The sequence below is a fragment of the Aplysia californica genome, unplaced genomic scaffold (genome assembly GCF_000002075.1).
Source record: "Aplysia californica isolate F4 #8 unplaced genomic scaffold, AplCal3.0 scaffold00326, whole genome shotgun sequence".
Lineage (NCBI taxonomy): Eukaryota > Metazoa > Mollusca > Gastropoda > Aplysiida > Aplysiidae > Aplysia > Aplysia californica.
Window position 1 is genome coordinate 522111 of NW_004797596.1, and position 21052 is coordinate 543162.

At 40.3% G+C, this 21052-nt stretch overlaps 1 protein-coding gene across 3 annotated transcripts; it reads left to right on the forward strand.

Moving 5' to 3' along the window:
• Positions 1-308: 308 nt before the first annotated feature.
• Positions 309-14411, forward strand: LOC101861746 (lysophospholipase D GDPD1). Of its 3 annotated transcripts, none has more exons than XM_035970832.1 (11): positions 309-513; positions 1149-1761; positions 3394-3436; positions 4221-4356; positions 5779-5824; positions 6464-6582; positions 8306-8395; positions 9905-10041; positions 11496-11558; positions 13286-13337; positions 14218-14411. In XM_035970832.1, exons 2-11 carry the CDS (start codon positions 1488-1490, stop codon positions 14389-14391), a joined length of 1134 nt encoding a protein of 377 aa, XP_035826725.1. In that variant the 5' UTR covers positions 309-513; positions 1149-1487; the 3' UTR covers positions 14392-14411. The 3 variants fall into 3 exon arrangements, with proteins under 3 accessions (XP_035826725.1, XP_035826726.1, XP_035826727.1); XM_035970833.1 differs by having other exon boundaries at positions 1426-1761; XM_035970834.1 differs by having other exon boundaries at positions 312-513; positions 1561-1761.
• The last annotated feature ends 6641 nt before the right edge of the window (positions 14412-21052 follow it).

A 21052-nucleotide genomic window follows, 5' to 3' on the forward strand; every position in this document is an offset into this window, starting at 1 on the left:
AACAGAAGAATATGCATAGACTGACAAAGAGACAGACTCGGACAGAGATACATGTAATGCGCACGTAAATTTTGGATACGAGTGAGATGTGCTTTCAATTCTACCAATTAGATTATTGACCAATACATGCACGTGTATTCCAAAGTGCATGCGAACTTGTAATATAAGCGCCCTTATTAGGTTATAATTAATTATATATGTATTATAGCCAAAAGGCAAAGTCCTTAGCGGAGATTTCACAATCTCGTTACCAACGTCGCTGAGCATTGTTTAACAACAAAGCCGTTTCATTTGATTTGCCGATCTGTGTTTTGGTTTCTCATGTTGTTCCTTCAATCAGCACAAAGCACCCAAGCATACCCCGACTCACAATCGTCGTAACATTGTCAACAATAGATATATCTACAACAACGAACGATGAGATAGCCTTGGCAAGTTGGACATTATGTTGAGTGGTGCCTTGTGATCTTCCAGTGATCGGATTTTTTAGATGAACAGGGAGTCAAAGATCAGGTAAACCAGAGGAAAATCCGCTTAGGCTATCTGTCAACAAAAAGTGATCTCGTTGAGTTCGGTGACTGTGACTGACACACTGACATGAACTGGACTGTATCGAGGGCCGAGGCCGAGGGATGTGTGTACTGTGGTGTGTGTAAAACGGAATTGATATCGATCGTTAGCGACTGCATATTGTGTCTGTCAATCACGTCTGAATATAGATCTCTAGATCTAACTATTTCTTACCATGAATAGGGAATAGGTAATAGGTTAGGTGTGAGATTTAATCCGCCTAGAATGTTAGGGTATGCGGGTGAGGAGAGAAGATATCGAGAAAATACTTTCGTCTCAATCTTTCTTTTTTCACTCAGATTTTTTTTTCCAAAGCTTCCCTTGTTTTAGATTTCTGCACAGATTCATAAATTTCAACCTGGAATTTAGGTTGCTGTGAAGCTAAATTATGGCTATGGACTTAATTTTAAGTTTCTCCATTTTCATGCTAGATCTAAGTTAAAAGGAAGTGTATTATTGTTTAATGGAGGTCAAGCCAAAGTGTTTCTAGCAGACTATAAAAAGTGTAGAGGAGGGACAGTTCCCCCTGACCCGTTTGTCTGCACTGCTTGGATTAGTCACACATATTATTCATTCAGTAATGCACTGTCATGGCCCATGATCTCTGGTTCTGAGGTTGGACTATAAAATGAAACTTCATCTCCTGCAATCTGGATTCTTAATGGACTGTCACTATTGCAGTGTAGTTGTTGTATTTTGTAGATGTCTCAGATTGCGATCAGATATAGCTATTATAGATCATCTAGATAGATCTATTCAAACTTGAATGCCACAAGTAAGTGGTCAGGTATAAGAATCTAAACTGTGAATTGCTATGCTAAAGGAATTCATTTCTTTCTACAAAAAATTGAAAAGGTAGTGAAAATGCACACATATTTTGTATTTAACAACTTCTAACGAAAAAGTACAATGACAAAATGATTTTTGGTAGAAGAATATTGTTGTACCTATCAGACAATTCCAGTGATAATCCATTTGCCACTTTCACAGTTGAAAATTCAACATTGCTACAGAATTATACTTCGGACGGATCTGCATCTTCAAGTGTTTCAGGATTTGTGGGAATCATGGTATTTCTCGCTCTTTTTGGAGGTTACATATTCACATCTGTTCTTCTACTGAAATTTCCAACGCTCCTTCATCGAAAGAAGCAGATAAAGTTCAGACCTCTTCATATAAGCCATCGCGGAGGTAAGTGAAATTATATTAAATTAAATCTATGTGAAAAGTGGCAATGAGAACACAAGTTTGGTCTTTGTGCCTGCTCTGTCTTAAAAACACAATTGGGTGCTTTGATTGCTTCCACTCCTGTATATATATGTCATTTGTCTCTTTTCTGTTTTTTGTCTTGATCTTTTTCAGCTCTAAAAAAACTCACTTGACATCTTGACTTGAATGTTTAATAGACAGTCTCTTTTTTGGGATTGTGAATATAAAAGATGCATGATTGTATTTTTGACTACAGTGACACTAACATTTTCACTTTGTTAGAGCTCAGTTGATCACCCCTGCATGTAGGGGCTCCATAGTTTAACTATGGGGGAGCAAAGAATGACACCTTCCATGATACTGCGTGTCGTTAAAGGTGTGTGGGTCTGGTCTCCCGAAAAATGCTAGTTGACGGAGGAGGGCCAGCTACTCAACCCTGTGACAACTAAAAAAAAGTTACAGAAAGGCTGGCTAAGACATTTGATTTTTTAAAATCTTGGGAGTCAGCTTCTGCTCCAGCAGGACCAATGAAAGGACAGTGGACAAAGCCGAAAGGACTCTCCTGACCGGAAACCCTCTCGGTTGAACAAGTCTCTATAGATTGCTTTGTGGGTTGGATTGGAATCCATAGGGTAGGAGATAAAAGGGGAAGACCAAGTGGAATGTGGAGAAGAGTTGCAGGGAATGATGTACAAAAAGTGGGAAGTTATGGAATAATGCAAACAGCTAGCCCAGGATAGGGAAATGCAAAAAATGTTTGTTTGTGTGGCCTATAACCCTGATACAGGGTGAGAAAGACGATGATGATGAGCTCAGTTGATATCTTATTGGACTCAGATACAACCTGAGTTTGAATCACTGATTGAGATTCTTGAGTTTGGGTTGTTAGGACAGTTTGTTATATATAAATTCCAGCTCTCTAGCGAATTCAAGCTCTCTATCTAACGACTTGGTGCAATCCTATTTGAGATCATATTTCTTTTGGAGATTCCTGTCAATGATGTTCTCATGATGCTTGTAAGGAATGATATATACTCCTGAAATATCATACCATACCAGTCTGCACCATACCACACCTTTCTGAATATAGCACCATACCATACTGTAAAAGTATATATACATATATTATTATATACTGTATCGTGCTGTACCGCATGCAAAGCACTGTACTGTGTCGCACCTCACCGCACGGCGACATGCTGAGCGATACAAAAGTCCAATATATGAGCCATGCTATTCTTCAATGTAATGAAAAACTCTCCTGTACTTTAAAAAAAAAATGGATTGATGATATATTATGATATATATACCCTTACACAACAATGAAACAAAATAACAACTGTTGATTTTTGAGAGACTGCTGTTGCCTTTCTATTTAAAAAACCCATCAAAATCTCCTTGAATTGCAAAGAACTTTAATGATTTGAATGTTAATGCATATTTTTTTCTTGGTTTAGTGTATAACTATAACATCTGCGTTGCATTGTTGTACACTGCACATATCTCCCTTTCTCCTTTGCTCCTCTCTCAAAACATTTGACAATTTTTCAGTGTGATAATTTATTAAATATATATATAGCATGATGTAAACATTGTTTCTTTCTTTGTTGTCAGGTGCTGCAGAGAATTTAGAAAATTCAATGGAAGCCTTCAAGTTGTAAGTTACCGTACATCGTAGAATGATCTCTCTTGATCTCTATTAACTCTGCAAGACATTTTTTTCATCGTTGTTCCCAGCAGAATTTTGAATTTTATAAAGGCCATTGGCCTTTATGGCAAATTGTAAATTGAAATTGATACTATTTAAAATTTTTATGTTAACTAGAAAAATTGTTTTAGATCGAAAATATATATATATATATATCTACACTGATTATTAAACATTTTAACATTTTAAAGTCTAAAAGCTAACCAACCGTGCAGTGAACTGTTGCGAATGCAAACAACTAGTGTTTCGCGCGCTCATATGACCTTATGCAGTTGCGAGCGCCGTGAAACCCTATGCTGCTACTACTACTACTACTACTACTACTACTACTACTACTACTACTACTACTACTATTAACTCTGTATTTTATTTTTTGTTGTTGTTGTTTGTGTTATGTTGGGTGTTCTGTCAACAGAGTTTTTAATGTGAAGGCTATAATTTATCAGCTCTTGAAATGGAATTGATGGTATAAATTTTCCTGTGTGGGTGGTTAGTGGGTGCTCTGATGTGGTTTGCTCCTTCTTTCCTATTCTATCAAACATTTTTCGTCCTGATCTCTCCTCCTTCTTTTTTATGTTTGTTAATCTCTTGTAACACCTCTAATCTTTGGCACTTATATATATAATACTTATATGACCTTATTGGGTTGCAAGTGCCGTAAAACTCTTACTAATAATACTTAAAAAACTGTTCCTGTGGTGATTTTTTTGTTTCCTGTCGTTGCCGTTCTCAGTGCTGAAAGCGTGGGAACAGAAATGTTTGAACTGGACTGCCACCTCACCAAAGATGAGAAAGTTGTTGTGTCCCACGACAACCACTTGATGCGCACCTGTGGGATGGATGTGAACATTTCAGACACAGACTACAGCGTAAGGAAGATTTTGTCATGTGTAGGATACAAGCGGAGAGTTAGAGAACGTTAGGAGTACGCCATTGGCCGATATTTATAGTAACAGCCATCTTGTTTGTGTCAGAAAATAGTGCTCTTCTTTCTGACAACAGACAAGTTTAAGAAGTTCCAGACCTACTCTCTCACTGTCTGATCTGAAAAAAAAATGTGGAGTAAAAAAAGAAAGCTTTTTTTCTTTCATTTTAACAAAGTGTTATGATAATGCTCATTATATTAGGTGTGTTAAAGAATAGGTCAAACAAGATGGCTGTTACTATAAATATCGGCCAATGATGTACTCCTAATGTTCTCTAACTATCCGCTAGTTAGTAGGATACTTTCAGCAGTAGTGGTTGATTTCGTGTAAGGGATTTGAATTCCTGTGTGTGTGTGTGTGTGTCTGTGTGTGTGTGTGTGTGTGTGTTTGTTTGTATGTGTGTGTGTGTGTTTGTCTGTGTGTGTGGGTGTGTGTGTGTTTGTATATTTGTGTGTGTGTGTTAGTCTGTATGTCTGTGTGTGTGTGTGTGTGTGTGTGTGTGTGTGTGTGTGTGTGTGTGTGTGTGTGTGTGTGTGTGTGTGTGTGTGTGTGTGTGTGTGTGTGTACAGTGTGTGTCTGTTTGTATGTGTGCATCACCTGAGTAACATAGATTGAGGGAGGAAGGGGTTTGGAGGGCAGGAGAAAGCTATGAAAACCATTTTAAAGTATTTCCGCATAAGTAAAAGCTGGAATTGTCAATTTCTGAACAAATGGAATGATTAAATCTTAATGCTAGTTCGTTTGTCTTGCTTATATGTGTCACAATGTGGTGGAATCAGGCGCTCGTCAATTTTGGGGCATGTGGAGTTGTAAGTTATTTGGTATCATCTGAAAGCTTTTTTATTTGTCTTATTTTGGATGAAAAAAATATCCATATACCTTGAATACAAGTCGAGATATTTGTGAAGGAAGGACGTGGGGATAACCTGGTTTCAGAGGTAAAATTAGTGAGAAAATGGCCTCCAAAGACTAGATATTTCCTTTGCTCGAGAGTGTGTGGAAACTGAAAATCTACATTTTTTAGTGCCTTTAAACAATGTTTTTCAATAAAAATCCACACAGAAATGTGTTCTTTAATGGGTATGAGAAGTGTTGAGCCCCCCCCCCCAAAATCTATTAAAATTCGCAAACCTGCGGAAAAATGCTAGTTTCTTCACTTTGATTGCTTTGCCGAGCGCCTGATTTCGCCACGCTGCCTCACATTTGCTGTGGTGAGTGATATAAGGTGCTGAGGCCCCACCCCGCAACTGTTAGGTAAAAATTGCCTAGCACACCGAGAAATGTTGGTTTCTTTGAATTTATTGTTTTTGACGGGCGCTTGATGTCACTGTAATGCCACATATTTTCTTTTTTTTTTTTTTTCAGGAGCTTCCACCAATGAAGAACAGGATACGAGTGGACTTTTTTCAGTGTAAGTAAAGTCTACCATACGCCCTAACTTAAAGATACAGTCGAACCTGCCATGACGGCCACCTGTACAAACGGCCACTTTTCATTTCCCCCTTGCGTTTTTTCTATATAACTTAACTGTATTAAACGGTCACCTGTCCAATGCGGCTGCTGCCATCTTATTTTATCAACCCACAGTTACATTTACCTGCCTCAGGCAGCCAGGCACGGTCACTCATTGCTAGACGCTTTTTCAAAAATTTTGACGCAGGTGGCAGTTCCCTGTAAAGACTTCTCTGTTGACATCCACCCCTTGGCACTCATATGACCTTATGCAGTTGCGAGCGCCGTAAAAAGTCTATCCCCCCCCCCAAAATAAGACTCTTACGAAAACTTAACCTAAGCGCATATACTGATTTCTTTTTTGTCTCATAAAAGTAAAAGTGCATGAAATTCATGCAGGTGCTTTGGTGTGGTTTGCTTCTTCTTTCCTATCAAACATCTATCGTCCTTATCTCCCCTTCTTTTTTTATGTTTGTTACTCTCTTGTAACACCTCTAATCTTCTGGCGCTCATATGACCTTATGCAGTTGTGAGTGCCGTAAAACCTCTACTAAAACTAAAAACTCGCTTTTTACCCCCCCCCCCCTTCCTTCTCCAGCCATGTACGGGGAGGGAGAGGATCAGAGAATTCCTCTGCTGGAGGAGGTGTTCCGGGACTTCCCACACATGCCGGTCAACGTGGATATCAAGGTGGACAATGAGCTACTCATGCAAAAGGTCAGCGGTCTTCTCACCACCTCCTTATGTCAACCGTTGCCTTAATGCGAGTTCTGACAAGTGTATGACGATCTCTAGTTTTCCGTTTTCTGATTGCATGCCTGTGCCTGAATATCTTTACTTTGAGGTTCACACAACATGCACCTGAGTGAGACGACCTTAAAGGGTTAAGGATTACTCATTTCTTTTAAAAAATGGATTTGACCTGTAAAATGTGGTGCTAAGATCACAAAAACGACTAATCTCTAGAGACCACTGGCTTGATCCTGAGCAGAAGTTCCGTGTAGTTTTAAGAAGATGGAGAAAATGCAGATATTTTTTTTAGTTTAAATTTTTTTGTTTGTTATTAGAAAGTTGTTCGCTATATAATATCCATATTTTTGCAGCTAGTTTTCCAGTACATTTATTTTGGGCTTTTCGTACTGTATGATGTAATGCTAAGTGGTACAAGGGGATGAAGCTACCACCACTTTTGTATGACATGTAGCGTCAGTGTCCTAGTGGTTAGGCTACCGGACTCGTAATCATGAGGTTGCGGGTCGGGTGTTCGAGCCACGGGCCTGACGTTGTGTCCTTGGGAAAGGCTCTTTACTTACACGCAGGGGCGAAGGCTGACTTATTTGACAGGGTAATCAAAGTGAAACGGGACCAGATAGGGCCTGGAGATATCACACTCACACAAGTCACAAGAATCTTACTGGCACTGGAGGCGGCAACTCTTCAGTTGTGAATGAAAACAAATCCCGAATTCATGTTGTATGCTTGTTCAACCACTAAAATAATCGGGAAAGTATTTCATTAAATATTTATTCTAACTAACCTTAAATTTAACTTTAATTTTGAACACACGAACACCAAGGAAAGAAGCACAGATGTCAGCACTACAATGGCATGTTATACCAGACAGCCGAAACACTTTGGTAGAGCACGCCAATTATTAATTTTTTATTTCACATTTGGCTGTTTTTTGTCTAGCTTTTCGCGGCCAGGAGCCGCTGTCATAATCGAGGTCACGATCTGATTATAGGACGTTAAAAAGTCGAGGAAAAAAACAAGCACTAGCAGTGTTGTAGCAGGAGTCAAAGGATTATTAGGAGTTAGTTCCCCTCACATCTGTGAGGTAGACTCGACCAGTGTAATAGTTCGCTTAGATAATCAGCGCGTCTGGGTGCTTATAACTGTGGCCCGAAAGGGGTGAACAGGGTATATGCGACAGTGAAACAGTTCTGACTGCTATGCACATGTTCCCTTCAAATCTATTGTTCATTGGTGATTATGAACGTCTTTTTACATTTAATTTATGAGGTTTACGTCTATGGGTGAATTTGACTGCGACAATGTTTCAAAATTAGGAAGGGAAGCAGTGATTATTTGATTATATAGACGCTTCGCCTCTGCTTACACGAATTTTCCTCACTTCACGCGGGTGGGAATGGATACTCGGCCATAGACAGCGTAAGATCTTGTCAGTATGTTAGTGTTTTAGCCCCTATAAATGGCCGCTTGCACTGTATGCTTCCCAGGAAGTTGAGGTTGTTTCAGAATGCTCTCAGGTCTGCTGGGGTAATAGTATAGATTGTGAAGCGCATAGAGCTTGCTGTTGAGCGGAGATTTGCGCTATACAAATGCTATCTATTATTATTATTATTATTATTATTATTATTATTACATGAAGGAAAGCTGTGACTGTGGGCTCATGTAGTGTGACCTTGTGTTCCCTCAGGTGGACGGGTTGATAAGACAGTACCAGAGAGAGGACCTCACAGCCTGGGGCAACCGGTCAAACAGTATATGTGACAAGCTGTACAAACTGGTACGTTCATTCCTTAACACACTGAGCAGGACAGCCCTATTTATGACTGATACCGAACTTCAAATGTGATGCGATCGAGGAGACGAAGAAGATTCCTTAACACTTTGCAGTCACTTGGCGCAATAATAATGCGCCGGGGAAAATTATCCGTTTCTTTCATCTGGTGCCCAAGAAGTCTGATGCAGTAGTCACTCTCCTGGCCGGGTGACCAGATGGGGTGTTTTGTACTGCTGGCTGTGTGACTGCAAAGTATTTAATTTGGTTTAGTGGGTGGTTGGTGGGTGCTCTGGTGTGGTTTGCACTTCCTTTCCTATCAAACATATATCGTCTTTATCGCCCCCCTTCATTTTTTGGGGTTTATTGCTCCCTTGTAACACACCTCTAATCTTCGGCACTTATATGACCTTATTGTGTTGCAAGTGCCGTAAAACGCTTACCCAAAAAAAATCTGGTTCTTTGGATTAAATTTCAGCTGAAATTTCATTGGATGAACAAAAGTAACATCAGTAGCGATGTAGCTAACTCAAAGAAATTTCTAGGTACACTCACTAACAGAGGTAGACCTTTGAGCACACATTTGCCCCACTTTGCTGGCACTGACATTTGGGATCTGGGCAAAGTGATATGTGGGGCATCGTGGTGAAATCAGGCGCTCGTCAAAATAATGAAATCCGAGAAATCAGCATTTTACAGCCAATTTTGAAATTTCTTTTGAATTTTTGTTTTTTTGGCTCAACACCTTGTACGTCTATTCAAAAACACTTTTATGTGTCGATTTTATGGAAAAACGTTGATTAAAGGGACAAGAAATGTAAATTTGGCAGTTTCCAAGGACTCTTTAGCTGTGGAAGTCACCAAACTTTGGCTGGCCATTTTTTCGCTAATTTTACTTCTGAAACCAGGTGACCCCACTTCCTTCAATGGCAAATATCTCGACTTTTATTCAAGATAAATGGATATTTTTTTCATCGAAAGCCCGCTTCCATTTTGCTGTGGTATGAATGTTTCGATGCGTGTAGCCTGTTTCCTTTTTGTTTTGGATGTTAACGGATTCGGAAGAAGATGGATTTGATAAATCCACTGATAGCGGCTGGGATGTTAAGTCCTTTCTGTTGTGAAAAGGTGATTGTTTGTTGTACTGTTTTGAGCAGATTTTTCTCCATCGTTCCTCAAGAGTGGGTGGTTGGTGGGTGCTCTGGTGTGGTTTGCTCCTTCTTTCCTACAAAAAAATCTATCGTCTGTATCTCCCCTCCTTCTTTTTTGTGTCTGTTACTCTCTTGCAGTACCTCTAAACTTCGGCACTTATATGACCTTATTGTGTTGCAAGTGCTGTAAAACTCTTACTAAAAGATAAATCCACTGGTAGAAGCTGGAATGTTAAGCCCTTTCTGTTCTGAAAAGGTGATTGTTTATTGTACTGTTTTAGGCCGAAGGGCTTGAACTCAAATGGCCGGTGGATCGGAAAAGTATTGTACTGTTTTGAGTCGATTTTTCTCCGTCTTTCCTCAGAACCCTCAAGTCCCTCTGATATTCTCGATGCGCAAAGTTGTGTCTCTGCTGGTGTTGTTCTGGACGGGACTCCTCCCCTTTGTCCCCATACGGGAGTCTTTGCTGGAGGTGGTGGTGCCGGGCCTTTTGCTGGACTCGTGAGTCGCGCGTGTGTGTGTGTGTGTGTGTGTGTGTGTGTGTGTGTGTGCGTGTGTGTGTGTGTTTGTCCCCATACGGGAGTCTTTGCTGGAGGTGGTGGTGCCTGGCCTTCTGCTGGACTTGTGAGTCGCGTGTGTGTGTGGGTGTTTGTGTGTGGGTGTGTGTTTGTGTGTGTCTGTGTGGGTGTGTGTGGGTGTGGTTGTGTGTGTGTGTGCGTGTATTTGTCCCCATCCTGGAGTCTTTGCTGGAGGTGATGGTGCCTGGCCTTTTGCTGGACTCGTGTGTGGTTCAAGATGTCGCTTGTGTGTGTGTGTGTGTGGCTGTGTTTGTGTTTGTGTGTGTGTGTGTGTATGTATGTGCATGGGTGCGTGTGTGTGTGTGTGTGTGGTGAGACAAGAACCACGCTTTGGCTGTAACAATACCAAAGAACCACCTAACCCCGGCCAGAAAGGCTGTAGAAGCCAGGTTTTTAGTTAAGAATGCGAAGTGGATTTGTTCGAGATTCGAGTGTTGCGTGTTCCGAGTGTTCGGGAACTCCGTGGAGTCAATACAAAGAAAACGTAGGGACTGATGAAACGGGACCGAGCATTATATTTGAGATACCGGAGAATTCATGGTTTTCGTGTTTGAGATTCGTGGACTCTACTGTAATTGGTTTTGACCTGTGTCAAACTGTCAATGAGGTCCTGTATTAAATTGTATCTCAATCCAATATTCTCTCTGAAATGTAGAGATACATTTTAATCAATGAAATGAATAAAGATTGATACTTGGTATATAATAATAAACATTTGTATAGCGCAAATCCCCGCTTAACGGCAAGCTCTATGCGCTTTACAATCTGTACTATTACCCCAGCAGACCCGAGAGCATTCTGAAACAACCTCAACTTCCTGGTATATGTATTATGCATAATTATAAGTAATGTAAGCTCTGATTTTGATATTGTAGACTTAAGTAGAATTTCTTCCAAATTTTTGACTGCATTACAGTTTTAAAAGAATCTTTTTTCCTTCACGGTAGGTTGTTATTGAGCTGTGGATAATGCAATGAATAGAGATGCAAACTCGTGCTTATTTACATTCAGATTTCATTTTAATTCCATGATCCTTGTTTTGACCTTTATAGTTTTTGTGTGGTTGAGGGTATTAACTTCTGTAAAGAGTGTTCACATGTATATATATGTGTGATGTTGCGCTTTCTTTTAATCACGGTTTGCGGGCGGTTGGCGGGTGCTCTGGTACGGTTTGCTCCTTCTTTCCTATCAAACATTATCGTCCTTATCTCCCCTTCTTCTTTTTTATGTTTGCTACTCTCTTGTAACACCTCTAATCTTCTGGCGCTCACATGACCTTATGCAGTTGCGAGCGCCGTAAAACCTCTACTACAACTAAACTAAAGACAATCACGGTTTGCCACTCTACTTGACAATTTTGCTTCTTTTTTGTTCCAGTGAATTCATTTTTGACCGGCAACTCAGCAAAAAAGTGAAATGGTTCTTCTGGCTTATGGATAAGTAAGTCAATGTAATGTGGTATAATCTACATTCATCATCATTGCCTTTCTCACCCTGGGTCAGGATATAGGCCACGAACAAACACTCTCCACCTTTCCCTATCCTGGGCTAGTCGCTTGATGTCACTCCACGTCTTCCCACTTTTCTGTACATCCATTTCCGTGACTCTTCTCCTGGTTCCACGAGGTCTTCCCCTTGATCTTTTACCCTGTGGGTTCCAATCTAACACTTTTCTTGTTACTTTGGAAACAAGTTAATTTTTGGGACTTTGTGAAGGGAAAGCTGAATGAAAAGTGATGATTTTTTCATGTCTGAAAATAGCCGTTTAGTTTCCAAGTGTTGTTTTTGTTTTTGGGAGAGAAAGGGTCTTCAGCAAGAGCCATCTTGTACCACTACAAAGAAGTAAAATGTGAGGCAGCGTGGTGAAATCAGGCGCTCGTCAAAGTAATGAAAGTGAAGAAACTGGCATTTTTCCGTAGGTTTGGGAATTTTTATCGAATATTTGTTTTTTAGCTCAACATCTTCCATGTCAATTAAAGATCACATTTCTGTGTGGATTGTACTGAAAAACGTCGATTAAAGGCATGAAAATTAGAAATTTTCTGTTTCCATGGACTCTCAAGCTAAGGAAAGAACTAAACTTTGGTGGCCATTTTCTCGCTAATTTGACGTCTGAGACCAGGCGATCCCCACCTCCTTCAATCACAAATATCTCGATTTGCATTCAAGAGAAATGGATATTTTTTTCATGGAAAGCAAGACATGAAAAAGCTATAAGGTGATACCAATAACTCCACTTGCCCAAAAATTGACGAGCGCCTGATTTCACCGAGTCGTGACACAAATACCTTTTGTTTAGTTCAAAAATATTTTTTCTTACTGAAAGTTGGAATTTGAACATAAGGTACAGTGGGGGGTAGCTTGAACTGAAATCTGCGGGACGGCTTGGTTTTCTTTAGTTTAGTCGTATCTACGGTTTGGAGAGATTGCTCAGTTGTGAAGACTTAAAAAACTGCTCTTTGCTGTTTCCTATATTTTATCCTCCAGCAGCGGGTGTCCGCAATGTAGAGTTGGGAATGTCTTGCTGGTAGAAAAGTTCAAGTTTGAAAAATTTTCTCATCTACCTCTCATCTACAGTTACTACAATTTTGTCGCTTGTAAGCATTTTAGAAAATCAAAGGTAAAGTTTTTGCCCCTTGTTCAGTTTTTTTTAAAAGACAAGGAGAGTTTTCTCTATAACCAAACAAATATACACACCAATGAAACCAAACTTTTCCTATAGGTAGGGCAATGCCCACTATTGCTGTAGGTCAAGTTTTCTGGAAACCCCCGAAATCTGGGTTAGCCCGCTTGTCCTTAAAAGCGACCATTTATGAACAGCTAGTTATCGTACACATGAGCACGTGCAAGGCTCATGAACTGTTGACTTTAACTCATTCAGTGCCAAGCACTCCAGCAGGGAACTTCACTCATATACTGGGCAGGTTTGTTACATGGTGACATGAAATTAGGTCCCACCCAGGAAAAAAACCCTTGGCGCTCCTATGACTTTATGCAGTTGCGAGCTCCGTAAAACCTTACTAAAACTATTTAAAAAAAAACACTTATAGAATTGTGCACAGAGTATCTGTTAAGGAAAGTTGTTGAGATGAAATTAGGTGCCCAGTTCATTGGTGTGTGTTTGTCAAGATCTCATGGAAATTTGTATTCCTTTTTGTGTCCTCTAGACTTCTGATGCGACCGTCTTTGATATCTCACTTGGACAAAAGAGGCATTCAGGTGAGCAAGATGAAGTTTATCTCTGTATTGCTGTTTTATTTTTATATTATATTTCTACCGTGGTTTGGTGTCTGTTGTGTAGCAGTTACGCTCATAGGTGCTTTACTGTCGCACACGGAAGATCCCAGTTCGATTCCCTTGAGGGGAGAATTTTTATCATGTGTCTCAGACGTCTTTTTGCTGGGACGTTGTATCCTTCGCTTTCATTCTGGAATGGTCTTGATGGGCAAGGTCAACAAAATGGGTGGTTGGAGGGTGCTCTGGTGTGGTTTGCTCCTTCCTATCGCACATCAATTGTCTTCCTCTCCCCTCCTTCTTTTTTATGTTTGTTACTCCCTTGTAACACCTCTAATCTTCTGGCGCTCATATGAATATGACCTTATTGTGTTGCAAGTGCCGTAAAACTCTTACTAAAACTAAGATTTCCTTGTGGGGAGAACTTTTATGGTGTGTCTCAGACGTCTTTTTGCTGGGACGTTGTATCCCTTGCTTTTGTCCTGGAATGGTCTTGACTGGCAAGGTCAACAAAGCCAGCCTTTCATCATCTAAATTGTGCCGATGGGGGTGGAGAAACACATGCATTAAAATTTGTTAACTTAAAAAAATCTTTGTAGTAAATCTACATACCGGGTGGTTGGCGGGTGCTCTGGTGTTGTTTGCTCCTTCTTTCCTATCAAACATCTGTTGTCCTTTTCTCCCCTCCTTCTATTTTGTGTTTGTTACTCTCTTGTAACACCTCTAATCTTCGGCATTTGTATGACCTTATTGTGTTGCAAGGGCTGTGAAAACTCTGACAAAAACTGTAAAGTTCGACTGTCTACCCACTTAACTTAGTTGATTTCCCTACGCTGCCTCTCACGTGTTGTCTTCTGCCTTCCAGACATACCTGTGGGTGCTGAACCGAGAAGAAGACTTTGAGCGAGCGATGTGTTTAGGTGTGGCTGGCATCATGACAGACCGCGTCACTCTTTTGGCAGATTTTCTTCAAAGGAGGAAAGGGGGCCAAGCAGGCAATTCCTACAACTCCATTGAGAATCGGACGAAGCTACTGTGATGGCGGAGAGCAGTGGCGGGGCGGGGGCAGGGCGGGGCGGGGCGGGGTGGGGCGGTCACCATAGTTTGAATGTGCTAGTCGTTGTACAACATGTTGGGTAGTATGTGAGAATGTGGCGTGATTGGTAAATGTTGCTTAGATATAGTGTAAAGCACATAGAGCTTGCTATCAAGTGGGGACATGCGCTATACAAATGCTATTTATTATTCTTAGATGGAGCTGATCCGTGTAGACATTCGTTTGACTCTTTGGATCTATAATTTTGCCAAAGTTTGAATGTGCGAGTCATTGTGCAACATGATGGTTGGTGTGTGTGGATGTGGGATGATTGTTAATGTTGCTTAGATCGAGACGATCCGTGTAGATATTGGTTTGACTCATTGGATCTATCATTTTGTCAACGTTTGAATGTGCTAGTCATTGTAAAACATGGTTGGTGTGTGTGGATGTGGGATGATTGTTAATATTGCTTAGAGCTGAGTTGATCAGTAGATATTCTTTTGCCTCAACTCATTGGATCTATAATTTTGCATAGCTTTGATATTGATATTATTTTGTATTACTTTGGAAGCTAGACTTTTATTTGACTAGTGAAGTGATATTTGCTGCATAGGTGTGTTGTTATCTCTGTTGGTATTATAATGCCTGAGCGTGATGCAATGGTCTTTGTTTGAAAACTCTGAAGGGATGTTCTTGGACTTGGGTTGTTTTTTTTAGAGCTCTTTAGACTGTCTCTGTGGGTGGTTGGCGGGTACTCTGGTGTGGTTTGTTCCTTCTTTCCTATCAAACGTCTATCGTCCTTATCTCTCTTCCTCCTTTTTTGTGTTTGTTACTCTCTTGTAACACCTCTAATCTTCGGCACTTATATGACCTTATTGTGTTGCAAGTGCTGTAAAACTGTGAGTTGTTTGTCAAAAGTTGATCATACTAGTGGTACATGAAAAGAAGAGATGCGGAGTTAGGTAAAGGAATGTTCTTTGATATTCATGCTGGTACAGGTATACAATTTTGTAGAGATATTCTGTATTGCTGAATTAGCAGAGTGCTGGTTGCTTTGTGGTTGCATAGCAACAGCCTTTGCCTTCGATAAAAAATGTTGAGTTGATTTTGCTGGAGGCAGGGGTTGGAGGGAGTGTGTGTGTGTGTGTGGGGGGGGGGGGTTAAAGGAAATATCCCATCAATTCTTTCTTTCCTACAAACTCAAACATATATCACCCTTATCTCTCCTCTTTCTTTTATTTGTATGCTGCACTCTAGTAGTAATACCTCTCATCTGTAGCACTTGTATATGACGTAATTGTGTTGCAAGGGCTGTGAAACTTTTACAAGATCTTTACAAATGTATCCAAAACAGCAACCAACACCCCCCCGCCCCCCGACCTGAACCAGCCCAGCAACTAAGTGAAGTTGTACATTGTGCCAATGTGGGAGGGTGTAAAATATTTGCAGTGATGTGAACAGTCAGCTATGGTGGAAATGAAGAAACTTATTTTTATAAAAAGATGTGATGAGCATAAGTTGGGCCCCACAAGATTGGTGAAGCTGATGTGCCTGTCTGCTTTGATGTACTATTTGTGCGATGGTGTGGTGGCAAAACAATTGTGAGGCCTGCTGACAAAAAGAGTTACTTCTTGCAACCCAAGGATGGAGATAAAACTGTTCCCGCATCCAATCCGGACATTGGGGATTGCCTTGTTAGTGAGACAACTTCCTGGGCCTTCGGCATATTGTGGTAGGGGGGAAGAATGGAGATATCGGTGGAAAATCAGCTCTGGGAACAGATTTATAGATTTTCAGTTGATGCCATTCTGTTCAAGTCCGCAGTGTTTTTTATTATTCCACACTTACAAATTGTGCGAACTCCAGCTATAAAGTGGATGAATCAATTTTCATTATAAGGCTAAAATCCGAGAAGTAACTCATTTTGTCAGCACACTTCACATATGTGAGGCAGCGTGGTGGAATCAGGCTCTCGTCAATTTTTGGGCATGTAGAGTTATTGGTATCATCTTATAGCTTGTTCAATTGTCTTTATTTGGATGGAAAAAATATCCATTTATCTTGAATACAAGTCGAAATATTTGCGAAAGAAGGAGGTGGAGGTCACCTGTTTTCAGAGGTAAAATTAGTGAGAAAATGACCGCCAAAGATTATTTATTTCCTTAGCTTAAGAGTCCGTGGTAACTGAAAATGTACATTTTTTGTGCCTTTAATCAACGTTTTTCAGAAAATTTTCCCCAGAGATCAGTTCTTTAATAGGCATGAAAGGTGCTGAGCCAAAAAATAAAAATTTGATAAAAGTGCATAACCCAGCGGAAAAATGCAAGTTTCTTCACTTTAAGTATTTTGACGAGAACCTGATTCCACCACGCTGTCTCACATATTGTGTAAAGTAATGCCATAGATAGCTATATTTATAGCACTCAGAAGCACGACCAAAACCATATAGTCCATTGTTGTGAATGTTTCATTTATGTGCTGCTCAAAGTTACGATTGATGTGGTCTACGAAAGGGGTTTCCCTTTGCTTTTTCATTCTGTCTTGGATGTGCAGTTGAGTATGGTCAAAGATCGTGTATACAAGATAGTTCACTCCTTCTTTGAACCAATTAAATGTCCTCAAAATTTTTTAAGCCGACTTTGCGACCAAAGCTACCCTACTTGTGTGGAAAACAGTAAAAGTGAAACTAACGAACTGCGCTTTTCTTCTTCTTCTTCTGGAGAAACGAAAGAGAGCTTAAAAACAAAGACTGCAGCGCCATTTGAGCCAATGTGCGGACTTCCGCGGACACTCTTTTGGCTGAGTGAACCATCTTGTTATGGACAATCTTTGGTATGGTGCAGTCTGATATCGGTGAGCTTTTAAAATGTTCGAAGCCAAATGTTTCAGCAGCAGAGAAAAAAAACAACCTGTCTCATTTGATTAGCAATTCAACTTGGTTAATGTCTCTTTTTTTTGTTGTCTTTTTCAATATTTAGAATTTTTATTGTAACCAAATGTTTCTTAAGGGGGTGTAACCGATATGACAAATAAGAAACTGCGATTAAAACATTCAAAATCTTTAGCTCAGTACATCAGAAATTGGGGATTCTGGTGGGTTTTTTTTATTGACTGCTGTTTTCAGATTAACCTCGTTTGGTTTGATTCCCTCCCATGTATCTGGAAAAGTAGCTCAGTCACATCTTTCTTTTCTAATCTCTCTTTGTCTCACTGTACAGCGCAGAGGAAAAAGCTTAGGCTGTGATGAAAAAGAGTTGCAAGAACTTGTAACTTTGATCACAGATTTGTTAGAAATGCATTCATCATTTCTTTCATTCCAAGCCTCGTCCTTCTAAGATTTATCTTTGTTATTTGTGTGGGAACAGTGATTTGGTTTCCAAGGTCACTTCTCACAAGGAACATACACTTGCTAAATTTGACCCCTGACATTTTTATTTTTCATTTGAAAACAAGGAAGAAAATAATAATAATAATAATAATGATAATAATGAAGATCATTTCTATAGCGCCCACTCCCGTGTAAACACAGCTCTTGGCGCTTTACATAAATGCATGTAAGAAAAATATTCATGCACGCGACACACACACACACTCACACACACACACTCATATACACACAAACACACACACAAACACACGCATACACACTCACGGACACATAACATGCACACAAATAATGATAAAGAGTGAAACAATCTTTGAAGATGCCCCTAGATAGATGACACTGACACCCTAGATGACACCCTAGATGACACTGACACCCTAGATGACACCCTAGATGACACCCTAGATGACACCCTCGATGACAGTATTGGAACAATGGCTTTATCTGGAACCCTCCCAGAGTATGTTGACATTATGTAACTATGGATGTTTGCTTAGTCCTGCATTTAAAGTGCACGTGTGTAATTATGGATGTTTGCTATTAATATTATGTATTGTTGTATGTATGCCACTGCTCAGTTTTACTTTTATTGAAGTATTAGATTTTGTTTCCCTCACAAAGCTGCAGGATGCCTGAATGTTACCGCAACACATATCCATCTCAAGTTTCTCTGGTGACATCTTGTTCTCTTTGTGAATTTTTACAAACTCTGTTTATGTCACCAAAGTCTGTTTTTCTATCTTGTTTTGTTTTGTTTTTTTCACTGACATTCATTTCTTGGGCCCAGACTGAAAAGGTTCCATCCACAACACAAATCTGTCCCAGATACGTCCTTTTGATGTCATAGATGTGAGATGTTGGGAAGGATGTTATGAACTCTGCCAAAGTAAAAAAAATCGCTTAATTGTTATCACTTAAAGTGTGGCTGGAATGTAGTGAGCTTTTTGCCAGGTGCCTGAGAGTCAAAGGATTAACATTTCTTTTTAGGGCATTTCTCTTTATAGACAGCTGTTTTATTTTCTTGTCACGGGCCAATTAGACCCTCGTATCCACCAAACCAGGAACTGACTCGGTAATTGAAAATAGGGAACCAGTTTTTACCTTATCAGTTAATGAGAATTCTGTTTGGCTGTGTCTACTAAAACAGACTGTGGAGAAAATGGTCGGCAGGTGCTCTGGTGTGGTTTGCTCCTTCTTTCCTATCAAACACCTATCGTCCTTATTTCTACTCCTTTTTTGTGTACGTTACTCTCTTGAAACATCTATTTGCGGGCAGTATTGCGTAGAGACGTAAGTCATTTTTGGCGGCCTTTGAGATATGTCTATATACTATACTGCCCGCATATTCTTCGGCGCTTATATGACCTTATTGTGTTGCAAGTGCCGTAAAACTCTTACTAAAACTAAAACCCCCCGACACCTCCTGACAATGCGTGCGTCTATTGGAATGACCCCATGCAGCATATCAGTAGCATTTCAGTTGGCCCCTGTGGTGAGTCATCAACCATATGCCAAGCAGAACGCCCCCCCCCCTCCCCCCCTCCCCCCCCCAGACCCACCCTCTAAAATTTCTTAACTTAAAGTTTGAATACAGAATCTAATGTCGTATTTGTAATCAGCACCTCCAATTAATTAGTGGAGTCTGTGCAAACCACCTGGTTTTAATGCATAATAGTTTTTTTGTTTTAGTTGAGGTTTTACGGCGCTCGCAACTGCATAAGGTCATATCATAAGCGCCAAAAGATTAAAGGTGTTACAAGAGAGTAACAAGCATAAAAAAGAAGGAAGGGACATAAGGATGATAGATGTTTGATAGGAAAGAAGGAGCAAACCACACCAGAGCGCCCACCAACCTCCCACATGCATAATAACAACTCATTCATTTCTTATGCCTGCCTTGGGTTTATTGACCTTTCCTCTTTTATAGTCCAGTACCGAGAAATGGCACGGTTTCGTCAGAACTGCTAGCAAACAGGTGGACACGCACACAGGAAATGAACAGACTGCTGTTTTGGTGGACATGCGGCCTAAAGATAAAAGGAAGGGTTTGTTGGGAGTTCCGTGGACCACGAGTCCAATGTTTTATTGATCTACTAAATGCCACATTTCAGGAAAATTCCAGTCGTTGATAATCATTTTTACACATTTTTTAAACTGTACATTTTTTTTTTACTGTTGTATATTTTTCTGTGCATTAATACGTCTGAATGATATATATATATTGACAATGACATATTGGTTTGAAGATGTGCTTTTGTACTGTTGTTGAATTGTGATTTGTTTCCTTTTTATAGATATATCCTGATCCATCTTTTTGTCCCAATTATTGTCTGTGAGCCCTTTTTATTTACTGCACTTCCATTATTGTTTACGGAGGATTCTGTGCCTAAGAAGATGTACAGTAGTCTTCGCCTAAACGCACGCTGCTTGGGAGAGCTCCTTAGCGTGTGTTTACACGGAGCGTGCGTTTACATGAACCTTTACAAAGGGAGGAAGGGACGCAGTCGTCTCAGTTCCTTATTACTCTAGTGACCTCCCTTGGAGGGTGGGGGGGCATTTTGGCCGATAATGTGACGACACGTGTTGACTAATTGGTGAAGGGGGGGGGGGGGGAGAGAAAGACATTCAATGTAATGAATGCTCTACAAAACGTCGGGAACAGATAGCCTAAGGGGAAACTGTCGGTAGTAGTCATAGAGATGGCTTTCCAAGCGACCACCCCCAACCTTAAATTCACGGAGGACATCAGAATCATAGATTTCTACATTCAGAAAAACATTTCTTTTGTGATTCGTTGAAAAAGTACGTAATAAGTTCTTCGAGCGCAGCTGATTAGGCTTACTTGGCTAATCTTTAATCGTGTAGAGGCCTGTCTAGTGTTTTACGGCATTTACGCGAGTCGCGCATCTGGTCTGGGTCTAAAGTCTAACTCTAACTAAACATTACATGCAGTCAGATAAACACCAGTCAGAAATATTCTCTCAAAGATACATTTCCAGTGACCAATTAAAAAACATTTCAGTCCCCAATCTATACCCCCTCAACTTTTCACCAACCAGTCCTAGACCTATGTGTCTGTGGAAAGTTAGATTCTAGGTGTAAAAATTTGAAAACCATGTCCATCACTCTCTTTGTTCGGCGCGAGGGGCACGCTCACCAAATCCGGGTTTCTCTAGGCTTGTCACAGATGGGAACGTGCGTTTAGAGGGAGTGACCGTGCGTTTGTACGTCTAAATTCTATAGTAAATGTGGTTTATAATCCGCTGTGATCACGTG

Excerpts from the sequence above, each read along its gene's own strand:
- LOC101861746 (XM_035970832.1), top strand. The coding sequence starts at position 1,488 with ATGATTTTTGGTAGAAGAATATTGTTGTACCTATCAGACAATTCCAGT. Across the intron at positions 1,762-3,393 it reads TCATATAAGCCATCGCGGAG|GTGCTGCAGAGAATTTAGAA; the intron begins GTAAGTGAAATT and ends CTTTGTTGTCAG. Across the intron at positions 4,357-5,778 it reads TTTCAGACACAGACTACAGC|GAGCTTCCACCAATGAAGAA; the intron begins GTAAGGAAGATT and ends TTTTTTTTTCAG.